General features: G+C 37.7%; 3 protein-coding genes across 3 annotated transcripts; all 3 read left to right on the top strand.

The window, feature by feature from the left end:
* Positions 1-3,346: 3,346 nt before the first annotated feature.
* LOC141655650 (uncharacterized) lies at positions 3,347-4,739 on the top strand. The gene is made up of 3 exons (XM_074462720.1): positions 3,347-3,965; positions 4,117-4,232; positions 4,332-4,739. The coding sequence occupies exons 1-3, from the start codon at positions 3,347-3,349 to the stop codon at positions 4,737-4,739; spliced, it is 1,143 nt and encodes a 380-aa protein (XP_074318821.1).
* Positions 4,740-6,138: 1,399 nt separating this feature from the next.
* LOC141655648 (uncharacterized) lies at positions 6,139-7,068 on the top strand. Its single transcript, XM_074462719.1, has one exon. The coding sequence runs from the start codon at positions 6,139-6,141 to the stop codon at positions 7,066-7,068; it is 930 nt and encodes a 309-aa protein (XP_074318820.1).
* A 5,432-nt stretch (positions 7,069-12,500) lies between these two features.
* On the top strand, positions 12,501-13,109 carry LOC141655647 (3'-5' exonuclease-like). The gene has a single exon (XM_074462718.1). It carries the CDS (start codon positions 12,501-12,503, stop codon positions 13,107-13,109), a length of 609 nt encoding a protein of 202 aa, XP_074318819.1.
* Positions 13,110-13,408: the final 299 nt, after the last annotated feature.

The raw sequence follows: 13,408 nt of genomic DNA, 5'->3' as shown, positions 1-13,408 counted from the left end.
TTATTCCTTTCTATTGGCTTTCTCTACTTTTGTTCTGCTCAATATTATTTTGGCCAACGAAACGACTGCCTTCTCAATCACAGATTGGGGGTTAGGATTGGCTAATCTATTTTATTATCAGGCTTTAGGGTTTCCTCTACGGTATTTAAAGGGCAGATATGGGGAGATTTAACCCATCAAAATTCAAAAAATCATCTTCTCTTAGTAGTTGTTGTACGCATCAAAATAGTAAGTTTGATTATCCAGAAGTACAGAGTAATCAAATGGATTTTGAATCACAATTTGGGCGTTTTGGGGATAATAGGGATGGTGGGGTTCCTGATGTCCATCAAAATATTTATAATCGCCAAAATTATCATCAACCTCATCCTCATGCTGATTTCAACACAATGAATCCTCTGCATGCAAACCTTTGGAGGTTTCCAAGGTCCGGGGCGGTCATTAATGTTGACCCGGCTGAGTTGGGTAGGTACAAGGAGTTCAGGGGAAACTGCTGTTTGGGTTTTTTGGTGGATTATAGACTTTTTGAGGCGAATCTGATTAATGATCTGATTAGAAAAAAATGCAGTACTAGTGGGCAGATTACAGTGTTTAAAATGGGATAAATTTATGTTATTCATTGTGAAGATGTGGCTGATTTGGAAGGGTTGCTGGCAAGAAGTACAGTGACCATTGATGGGGCACTGATGGTCCTTGCAAAATGGTACCCTGACACAGTTACTAGGACGGTTCGTTTTCCTTATGCAAAGTTATGGGTAAGAGTGTGTGGTTTACCTTTTGAATGCCTTAATATACATGTTGCGCATGTTGCTGGAAAATTGCTCAGTCACCATTATCAGGTGGAACATTTTGATGTCTTACCAAGAAATGACTATCTTAGGTTGCGTGTATGTCTTAAACTGAATGAACCACTTATGCCTGGTTTTTTCTTGGCAATGGATATGGGTCATCTTTTGTGGGTATAATTCAAATATGAGGAGGTCTTTAAGTATTGTATCAAGTGTGGGAAGGTGGGACATAAGGGGTCTCAATGTAGGGAAACGTTGATGAATGTGACTACTAGTATTGGGGGTATGTTGGACTGGACTATTGAAAGGGGATTTGTGGTTTTTCAAGCTAATAGTAACCACACTATGTTTAATATGGATCTAAGGGCTACTCCATATACTACAAAATATATTTCATCTAGGGTTCATTTAGGGAATCGAATGCCAGCTAGTGAGAATCCAAGGAGAAGGGTGAGGGAGAGGATTGTTAATTTTGATCTGGGCACTACTCCAGGAGGACGGGTCTTACCTGGGATGTCTTTTGCTGTGACAGCGCAACCTTTTGCTGGTCCTGTCATTTTCCAGGTAGGTCAGGGAGCAGTCCATATGGGTGAAGCTGCAGGGATTGCGGTTCCAGGTGGGAATGAACAACCAAATAATGAAGCTAATGGGGTGCCTGATGTAGTCATAGAGGCGGAGAATGGTTGTAATCAAAATGGTAATGGTTTTGATTTGACTGGGGGGAGGGTTGGGGATGCTGTGAGGGGAGTGGGTAATAATGGAATGCAGGGACAACCTGCTCCACTTGAGGCAGGTGGATGGTTACCTGGGGAGGGAAGTAATGCACAGAATCAGGAAATTTTCTTTAGTGCAAGGGAGGAGTTTTAGGACAATGGTCCTGCTAACATGGAGCTGTATGGGAACTTGCATCAGGGGCATCCTGGTGATCCTTATGTGATGTATGCTGGGTTGGGTATGCACAGGGGAGCTCTTGATAGGGATCTAAGAATTCAGGAAGCTATTTTGAATCGGGTGGAAGGTGACGTGGAGTGGGCAAAAATGGATGATGATTAGAGGGGTTACAATCAGACGTTTGATCCACCCCCTGGAGGTTTTCCAATTACTTATCATTATCCAGAGGGAACTCATATGGAGGATGATGGTGTAGGGGAGGCTATGGATGCTAATATGGAGGGTAATAATGAAGATGTTGTGATTGTTATCAGCTCTGATTCTGGGGCTGAACCTGTGGAAGGGGTTGCAGATAATGGGGATACAGATTCCTACCCTAGCAGTTGGATGGTGTACCATGATGCTGTGGACACGCCTTCTGATGAATCTTCTTTGTTTCATCATAGTTCTGCTATTAATTTGGTTTCAAGCTCTGATGATGGCACAGAGGTAAATAATGTCAATTTTAATACGGACCTTTGCTTGACTGTGGGGGGGTCAACTCAGAATGTTGTGGACACTGAAAATGAGAATGATGTAAGCTTGTTGGGAAATTGTGATTTATCTGTCACTCCAGCTGCGATAATTCGTAAGGATTTGGAGCTTGTTGCTGGATCTTCATCTATTAAGCCATTAAATGAGGTGCTGCTGATGGGGGTTAATGAGCTGAATACTGTGGAGATTAGTCCTGCTGGTGGGGTTTTTTCAGGAGCTGCTTCAGGTGGTGTAGCTAGTGCGTCTAAGAACTTTCACTTCCCAAGCTATGGTACGCCATCTTCTAAGCTGATTGCACGATTGGATGAGGGAAGACGGGGTTCTAGTATTTCTGATAGCATGTTTGGGTTGGCTGATAGCTATTATAAGTCCACTTTTGCTGAAGAGAATAAGGAGGTTATAGCTGATGCTCGGAAAAGAAAATGTTGCTCTGATGTGTGTGAGGAGCTGGCACCTGGTGAAGCTCTTACTTCAATTGATAAGGCCAAGGGATATCTTAGTCAGTATGCAAAGAAGAGGTGTCTTATTAAGGAGGTGGTGGATGATAAGGGAGCTGCGGTTTCTGGTGGTTTTCGCTTATTTGTGGTTGATATGGAGATTGAGATCTCCTATGATTCTTCTGATGCCAGTGCTACTGGTGGTCTTGCGGGGGTTGGGCCGAGTCAACCCCATTTTCAACCATGATGGGTTTGATTTGGAATTGTCGGGGTCTAAATAATGCGCTCGCCCCGACAATTCCTAAAATTAGAGCGCTTTTAATTACTAAGTATTATGATTTTGTTTTCCTAATTGAGACCAAGTGTAATGCAAGTAGTGTTAACCCTTTGTTTAGGCCGTTTGGATATATAAATAATGTTGGCTTCGACGCCAATGGAAGCTCCGGGGGCCTGTGGGTGGGTTGGAAAAGGGAGGCTAAGTTTAATCCGGTCTATGCTTGTAATAACTTCATCATTTTTCTTGTGTAAAAATATAATGGTCTCTTGTGGTATCTTGTTCTCTTTTATGGGGAGCCGTGTTCCTTACAACGTCAAACGGTTTTGGAGGATTTATAGGATCATGTTGTCTCTTTCAAGTACCCATACTTAATTGTGGGTGATTTTAATCAAGTTGAATATGTATGTGATAAGTTGAGTATGAATACAAGGGCTATAGATGGAGCATATGATTTTAATTTGTGGAGGATCAATAATCAATTAGTTGATATTCCGTTTAAAGGACCACGTTTTACTTGGTGTAATAATAGGAAAGGAGTAAAGAGGGTTTATGAGAGGATTGATCATGCCTTTGGATCGAGGGAGTGGTTTACTTTATTTCCAAATACGGGCATAAAACATTATCCAATACAAATATCGGATCATGCACCGATTGAGGTAGACTTACACGTAACGCAAAATACGTGTAAGAAACCTTACAAGCTGGATGCTTGGGTTTTAACCCATGAAGATTGTATTGCTCTCATTAAGAACGTATGGCGGTATCATGTTTGGGGCAATCCGTCGTTTCGTGTTGCAAGGAAATTGTCGAGAGTGCGACATTATGTTAAAAAGTGGGCTCTTGACAAGCGCTTAGTTTGGAAGCAGAAATGGGAGGATTTTGATATTGAATTAGAACGGGGAATGGATATGGCGGTAACGGAAGGGAATGATGACTATTATACAAAAACAAATGAAGAGGTTCGGGAGTTTTCAAGAGCAACAGCGGTTTTTTTGCGACAACGGGCGAAATTAAAGTGGATGGTGGAGGGTGATACTTGTACTAAGTATTTTTTTTAATTGGGTTAAAGGACGGGCGGGAAGGAATTTTATTCTTGGGATAAATGATAATGATGGATGATGGGTGTATGATCCTGAGCTTGTTGGGAAAACTTTTCATGAATCTTTGTTTAATTTGTATAATCTGGCAGTAGTGACGGACGAAGGTGTTAGACGGGAAAATATGGAGAATCTGTTGAGTAATTTTTCAAAAACAATTGCTGCTGATGATGTTGATAGTCTAAATGGACAATTCACGGCTAAAAAGGTTCGGTGTGCTGACTTTAAAATGGGTGCGCTTAAATAACCGGGACCGGATGGTATTCCAGCTATTTTTTACCAAAAATGTTGGCATATAATTAAAAAGGATGTTACTAAGGCAGTTTTATCTGTTCTTAATTCGGGTATGGTTCTCAAGGAACTAAATCGAACTTTCATTGCTTTGATTCCAAAATGTGATAGTCCTGAAGGGGTGGGTGATTATCGGCCTATTAGCTTGTGTAATGTGTTTATGCGAATTATTTCGAAATGTATTACTAATCGACTGGGTAAGGTGATGGGTTATCTGGTAGGGGAGTTTCAAAATGCTTTTGTTCCTGGAAGACATATCTTGGATAATGTTTTGCTAGCACATGAAGCTCTACACAAGATTAACACACATAAAAAAGGAAAGTATGGCCGCTTTGCTTTTAAGGCTGACATGAGTAAGGCCTATGATCGGGTGAGATGGGATTTCCTTCAAGCGGTCCTTGAGAGACTTGGGTTCCCGGAATGAATGGTCAAGTTGATTATGAACTATGTTACAACGGTTTCGTACAACGTTCTTTTTAATGGGGTACCCTTACAACTATTCAATCCAAAATGTGGTTTTAGGCAAGGAGATCCCTTATCTCCTTTTCTTTTCGTATTGTGTATGGAGGCACTTTCATGTAGTTTGGATAAGGCGATTTTTAATGGGTCTTTGAAGGGTATTCGTCTGTGTAATGGGGTACAACCATTAACTCACTTGTTTTTTGCGGATGATGCGGTGTTCTTTCTGCATGATCAAAGGAATTCTTTTAAAACTTTAAAAGGAATTTTGGATAGGTATTGCCAGGCTTCGGGTCAGATTATGAATGACGATAAATCCGGAATTCATTTTAGTCCAAGTACTACTCTAAGGAATGCTCGCCAAGGTTTAAAAGTTTTGAAGATAAAGGATAATAAGGGTTTGGGAAAATATTTAGGATTACCGACGGATTTTCAAGGATCAAAACGGGAACTTTTTAAGGGTGTTATTGATATGGTAATGAAACGTATTACATCCTGGAATGGAATTTTTCTTTCATCAGCGGGTAGATTGACTCTTATTTCTTCCGTCCTATCAAATATTTCCAATTACTTTCTATCGGTGTTTAAAATGCCGGTAAGTGTGACAAAAAGAATTAATTCTATTCTGTCACATTTTTGGTGGGCTGGACGTAGGAAGGGGCAACCTGTTCATTGGTGTAGTCAAAAATTCTTAAGTTTACCAAAAAGTCAAGGAGGGCTAGGTGTTCGAAATATTGCTTGTCTAAATGAGGTGATGCTGGCTAAGCATGTGTGGCGAATATTACGTGGTGATGGTTATTTTTTTGCACGTATGTTCAGACAAAAATTGGTTGGACAAGAGATATCTGGTGGTATATAGCACAACATAGTGAGGCTAACTTATAATGGGGAGCAAAGAGTGTGTTACGAGGGTTGACTTTGTCCGTCATCATGTGGGATGGAAGCCAGGTTTGGATTCAGGAATGAATGTCTGGTTGCATAAGTGGGTTGGTGGTGATTGTCCTGAACCGAATGATGGGATTTTGACGATAGCGCATGTGGATTTTTGTAACTTAACAATTAATGATCTAAGGCGTCAGTGTCAAAGTGGGTCTGGTTCAATATGGAATGAAACATTAATTCGACAAATCTTTACTGATCATTATGCCAATCGTATACTCGCTATTCCGATTGGCCGATTGAGGAGGAATGATGAAATTTGCTGGCTGCACAACAATGACGAGGAGTACAGTGTAAAAAGTGGATATGGGGTTCTGTTTGGTGCTTTTATAGCCTCTAAGGGAACTACAAAGGATCATTTAAGGCTTAATGATGATGGACGCCTTTTCTGTAAAAGGAAATTGTGGTGACTACCTAGCCCGCAAATGTGGAAAATTTTGGTGTGGCGTATTATAACTAACTCACTGTCAGTGGGCGAAAACTTTGCACGACGAGGTATGGGAGTTGCTACGGTATGTAAGATGTGTAACAATGGTAGTATGGTTATGGAAACTATGGAACATCTTTTTCGTGATTGTCCTGTATCACGAAGATTGCGGGCTTCATCTGATATTGGGATTAGTGCTTCGAATGGATCGCATCTACCTGTTGGAAAATGGATTATTGACAGGATCTATTATTTGGATAAGCAGGAGTGTTCAGCAGAACGTGTGGTCAGGTTCTTAGCTACGATATGGTGTCTATGGAGTATACGAAATCGTGTTCTTTTTCAAGCATCCACATTTCACCCGAAAATGTTTTTCAATCAATGGAATCAAATTGTTGCAACGGCAGATAAGGCCTTGGAAACGAATAAGTCTGGGAGTACAAGTAATGGATCTATTGGTCTGGGCCGGCAGGATGATCAATTTTTATGGGTTTGTGAAAGTAAACCTATCTGTGTTGTGGGTTCGATTAGTTTTTGTGATCACTTGCGGATTATGGTTGATGCTGGGTGGAAAACAATAGATAATGCAGGAATAGGGTGGGTTGTTTTGTCTAGTACAGGGGAGGTGATCTTCACAGCTAGGAGAAGTATTAGAGCTGAATCCGCTTTACAGGAAGAAGGATTGGGGATTTATGAAGCACTGCAGTGGGCTGTGGATCGGGGGTTTCGTCACTTGGAAGTCTCTTCAGATTGTCTTACGCTTATTTGTTCTCTTGCAGGGATTCAGAGGCCTCACCATTGCCTTGCGGATATTCTAGCTGACGTTGATGTTATTGCCTCTTTCTTCCACTGTCTAGCTTTTAGTTATATTCCCAGGTCTTATAATAAAATTGCTCATGACCTCGCATGTGAGGCCATGTCTAGTTAGGTATGTCTTTATTTACAGCTGCCAAAAAAAAAATACTTTATGCATGCCGCCGGTTTTTCTTACACGCAACAACATTAGTCATTTCAAGTTGTGTTTAGTCAAATCAAATTTGAATTGTTCATTTTTTATTACTCTTTATGGTTTGTATTATGTCAAATCAATTTAAATTGTTTATTTCGTTATTCTTTTTGTGTTGTATTTTGTCAAATCAATTTTAACGGTTAAGATATTTTTTTACAAGTAAAAGAGATGGAATTGAATAAAAGTACATAAATAAAAAATACTAGAAATCCACATTTTATATAATTTAAATATTATACAAATTAAAAACTTACAAACCGAGATGAATACCCAAATAGGAAAAATTGTGGATTTGGGTACATACATACATACATACTAAATTAATTAGAAAAATAATTAACAATAACATTTTCAAGGGAGTCATTCTCTTCCATGATAATGATCCTCTCCTCCTTTGTTATTTGGAGGTCTCGTAAAGCAGATGCATAATCTGCATGCAACTGCAACTGCTCTGCCTCCGACAAGACATCATGACTAATGCCCATCTCCCGATTCTTATCAAGGAAGTCGTTGATCTTCATCTCTATATCATCTAAGCGGCGGATGTAGTATTTGTTCTTCGCGATGTGTATCATTGTTAAGCGAATGTTCCAATCCATTTTATGAAAGAAGTTTGGAGTTTAAAGATTTAGGATTGTTTACAGCTTGGGGATTTAAGAGACGGAGAAGGAAAATAGAAATGAATGGGAAATGGTTATTTGAGAAAGTAGGGTTTGCGTTTAGTGAATGTGTATTTATAGATGAGATAATGAAATAACATGTGTCGTTTCAATTGCCACGCATTTTATTTTAATTAATAAATTGAAATTAATTATTTTTTGTTTAAGAAGTTGGAAGTTGTTTTTAAATTAATATGTTTAGAAAATGACATTTTGTCCTTCAATATTCCAATACAATGAGTACTTCTTTAATTAATTTAATATATGAAATATGTCTTTTAATATTCTTTAATCGATTTTTTTTATGTAAATAGAAATTAAAGATAGTTACGTTTTCGTTACGTTTATAACTTTAGTCCATAGTAACCGAATTTATGATATGATAACGTTACTTTTATAATTTTATCCCATGATATCTTAACCAAATAATAACCAAATTTATAGAAAAGTTTTTAAATTCTGAAATTTGATCGTTAGTATTAAATTGTTTACGTAAGATATATTTAATTTAAATTGTTCAAGTAATATAAATTTAATTAAAATTAAATAAAAACAAATGCTAGTAGTCATAACAATTCTTGAATATTATTTGATCGAATTAAACATTTTACACAAGAAAGCACCATAGGTGGCTTGGAATTACACCAGCTCTAATGATATAATCCCTCTCCATCTCCCAATAGTTCATCCATTCACCTTCTACGTCGCGATTATCAATCTCAAAATAATCTAGAATAGCTTGAATGTCAAGTACGACATTTGTTATTTCTGAAGTAAGTTGGATACGCCCAGTAGACAATTTAGATGTCATTTTCCTTGTAAGAGGCCTTCTTGGCCTAGGAACGACTGGGTAAGTGTCACAACCAGGTAAAAAACCCAATCTAGCGCTGCAAGATCAATAAATTTATGACGATTGATCATCACCCTTTCCATGAACTCCTCACCAATTAAGAGCGTCGGATCTCTACTGAACAACTTGTCATAGCTTTCTAGGGTTGTTACAAATGAGGGGTCGCAATATGGTGACGGCAAGACACCCATAATCTTAATATTTGAAAGATTTTGTAGTTGAAAAAAAAAGTACAATATGAGTAATAAATCGTAGGGTTTTATAGGGAGTATGGATAATCGTAGAATTAGGTTGGCGGGAAATTTTCAACAAAGTTACTTTAATTATTAAATTAAAATTAATTAAAAGTAAATTAGGGAGAAAACCTTCCAACTTCCACCGTAAATAGTAGGTTTTATTTTTAAAATTAAAAATAATTAAAAATAAAATACGAGTAAAAATTAAAAATAATTAAAAGTAAATTGAGATTAACCTTTCAACTTCCATAGTCAAAGTTATCATCAACACCATCGCCTTCATCTTCTCAAAACAACCTTCATCATTTTAAAATGTCGAATAGTTTTGATTTAAATGCTTTGTATATCGAGGAAGAGGGAGAAATCGAAATCATTGAAGAGAATGACACAGCCACTGAATTGTTACGGCATGCAGCATATGTTCTGGAAGGTAATGAAGACAATCAACCAGCTATTGAGCCTACGGTTGGTGCGGAATTTGATTCAGGGGAACAGTTTGCCGCTTTCTGTTTTACTTACGCTTATAAGACGGGGTTTGAACTTCATGTTCGTAGTAGCCAACTTTTGGCTCCCTTCAAGGAGCATGGGGTACGTTGAAACGGAGTTGGGGATAAAGAACCACGATTCCACATGATGAACAAGATTAGGCTTATGTGTTCAGAGGGCAATACGACGAAGAAAAAGCTCGTGTATAACACCATGTAAAATGTATGTATTTGGGAAATTAAATCACGACACTGAGAAATTTGTAATTTGTACTTGTGATTTGGTACATAATCACGATTTGAATCCTGAAGTTAGTCGGCATGATGTCAATTATAGGCACATAAGCGAATATTTCAAGAATAGGTTGATGTTGAACGACAGAACTGGCATACCAATTACCCGGAACTTCAACACATTAGTTAGGGAGGTTGGAGGGATTCATAATCTACATTTCAATGGACAGGACGCGAGAAACTTCATCAACAACGAACGTCGCAAAAGTAGCTTTCGTGGTGACGCTAAAGAGGTCTTAAATTATTTCGAGGGCTTAAAAGCACAGAATCCATATTTTTACTACGCTGTTGAAAGGGACGCGGATAATAAATTGTTGAACATTTTCTGGTCTGATGCACGATGCTGTGCCATGTACAAGGCTTTTGGTGACCCATCGTCGTTCGATAGTACATTCCTAAGCAACAGGTCTCAGATGCCTTTCTGTCCATTCGTAGGAGTTAATCATCATGGAAGTACAATATTATATGCAGCGGCTTTAATTTCATACGAATACACCGAGTCATTCGAGTGGGTGTTTGAGAAGTGGATGGAATGTATGGGGAGAGCTCCGACCGTCTTATTAACTGATCAATGCAAAGCAATGGAGGGGCAATCAAGAAAGTGTTCCCGGAGACTAAATATAGATTATGCCTTTGGCATATTCTTCAAAACGCGGATAAGAATTTAAAAGACCACCCACAATTTCCTCAGATTGGCAGAGATTTGCGTACGCTTGTGCACGAGAGTATCACGGAGGAGGAACTGCAAGATATGTGGGACGATTTCATAGAAAAATACAACTTGCGACGCAACAAATGGTTGAGGGGTGCATGGGATATGAGACAGCAGTGGATGCCTGTTTTTTGGATAAACACTTTCTGCGGGTATGTCTTCTACTCAGAGGAGTGAACAAACAAACAGATTTATTAAAACGTACATGAGCATAGAAACCGGCCTGATGCAGTTCATGAAGCAGTACGAGGATGCCATAGAGAAAAAGGTGGAGGACGAGAAAATCAATAACACCAAAGACATTAAGTGCCCACTTAAATGGGATCCCCTGATATTATTCGAGGATATCTTTAGTAAGGTCTACACAAACAGTAAATTCGGAGAGGTGAAAACTTAGGTATATGGTTGTATAAGCACCAACGTCGAAACTCTTCCAAATAGTTTGGGTTTCATCAAGAGGTTTAGGGCCACATCAAAAGTGACAGAAGCATTTTAGAAGAAAGATCGAAGAAGTTTCGAAGTGAGTATTGACACAATAACTAGTGAGTATAAATGTGGTTGTAAGATGTTTGAATTTAGAGGTATCTTATATCGCCATATCATGAAGTGTCTTGATGTGTTGGACGTAAAAGGTATCCCAGACAAATACATATTGGACCGCTGGCGCAAGGATTTGGTTAGAGGATACGAAAACATTCGGGTTGGCTATTATAACCCGGATGAGTCAGAACGTGTTAAAATGTCTCTTGAGATAACGGTGAAAAATGATTACATTAAGAGGTTGGCTATGCAAAGTGAAGGGTCTTCTGCCATTTACAATAGCAGAACCGATGAACTAATCAAAGAGTTGGAGGCTCATGCTGGGATACGGTCTATAGATTCCTTTGCGGCAGGTGGAGTTTCCTAAAAAATGTGGGGTCTTAGGAGACTACGACCTAGGGAGACTATCATAAACACACCTCAACAAGAAGGTGACATTAGAGACCCCCCGACAGGCGAGGAAATGGCAGAAGATGTATCGTAAGACAGACAAAGAGAAGGAGAAAGACAAATGATGATGATCCGACGACCACTACGCTCCCCCCAAATACGAACACAACCCGACATGTTGCAAACAATGATGCTTCATCCTTTATGAGTGGCTTTAGTGGTACACAAAATACTCCACGTTTTACAGTGACAAAATACTCCGACGTTCTCCCAATCACAACAGACTCCACAATTTAGGTCACAATATTCAAATTCTTAATATACTAATTATAGTCATAGGTTGTAAATAGAAAGTATGAATTTTTTTTAATATATCTTCTGACTTCTTTAAACAAATAATGTATGATCAATCAAAATCAATGACTATTTTTCTTGTATATCTTTTGAGTCCATGTTTTTATGCCAAAAAGAAAAAGAAAAACCCACAAGAGGATTCGAACACGAGATACTTAGTAAAGAAAGCATCAACTAAACCACTACACCACTAACTTATCCTGTCACATGTCCAGTCTATATATATATATATATATATATATATATATATATATATATATATATATATATATATATATATATATATATATATATATATATATATAGAGGCTCGACATAGATATTACCAAATATAAATTAACCAAATAAAATATTAATCAATTTATCAACTTAATTAAAATTTTAAAATAGTGTGTATAAAAAAAGACACAACGAAAATTACTTATTCATAAAAAAAATTACAATGAAAATTAATCATAAAAAAATTTATTTTAATTTAAAAATTTAATAAAAATAAAATAAAATTTAAACAAATAAAATATTAACCAATTTAATTAAAACTTTAAACCAGTGTGTATAAAATAAAATATTACTTATTCATACCCAAACAAGCAAAAAAGAAAAAAAAAAAAAAAAAATTACAACGAAATTTAGATATAATTTACATAAATAAATTTAATAAAAAAAATAAATTTTAAACAAGATTTAAATATAAGACAAAACTAAAGGTATTATATGAAAAAATAAATTACTTATTCATACCCTAATTACTCCTATAAATTGCTCAAGAATGCAAGAACTGCCAAGAAGCCGTCCAAAAAAGCGAAAAGTGTAGCAACCAAAAACACCACAATGTCTGGCTCAATCACATACAACTTCTGGAGTGACAAGTACCATGTTACCTTTGACGGAAAAATCATCGAAACGACTGTAACAAAAAGCGCTTCAACTATCAATGAATGGGTTAACGAGATAACCACGGCCACCATCTGGGCAACCTTACAGGTAATTGGGCTGGACATCGAGTGGAGGCCCTACCAAATCCAATCAATGAGCAAAACAGCCACACTTCAGCTTTGCGTAGGCACAAAGTGTCTAATTGTGCAACTCTTTTACGTCGATTACATCCCTCAGTCGTTACACAACTTCCTTTCTACCTCCTACTTTACGTTTGTTGGTGTCGGTGTGGCCAACGATGCTCAGAAGTTAAAGAACGACTACGGACTCGAGTGTTTCAGGACTGATGATGTTGGGGCTGCTGCAATGCAAAGATGGCCAGACAGGTTTCACTATTCTGGATTGAAGGACTTGGCTTTCGATTTACTCGGGTTTCGTATGGACAAGTCTAGGCGTGTGACTTTGAGTGATTGGCAGGCTGAGGTGCTTAGTATGGATCAAATTCAGTATGCTTGTATTGATGCTTATGCTTCCTTTAGGCTCGGCGAGCTACTATTTAATTGAAATACTTTCAGTTTCATGGTTTCTATTATCAGTGTCTTTTCTGTATCGTTTCAATTTTAAATCCAAATTATTATAATCGAGTATTCTGGTTTATATTATCAGTGTCTTTACTTTATCGTTTCAATTTTAAATCCAAATTATTATAATCGAGTATTATTCCTGCTAGTACTGATCACTGCAATCTTGATTCAAATCCAATATGTGGAGTATAATGAAAACAATTACCTAAAATTGGAACATAAATGAATGTTGTCATTCGATTTTTGTATAATGAAAACAATTACCTAAAATAGGAACAT

Source organism: Silene latifolia, chromosome 5 (assembly GCF_048544455.1).
Source record: "Silene latifolia isolate original U9 population chromosome 5, ASM4854445v1, whole genome shotgun sequence".
Lineage (NCBI taxonomy): Eukaryota > Viridiplantae > Streptophyta > Magnoliopsida > Caryophyllales > Caryophyllaceae > Silene > Silene latifolia.
This window is presented reverse-complemented; position numbering and strand designations above follow the sequence as displayed.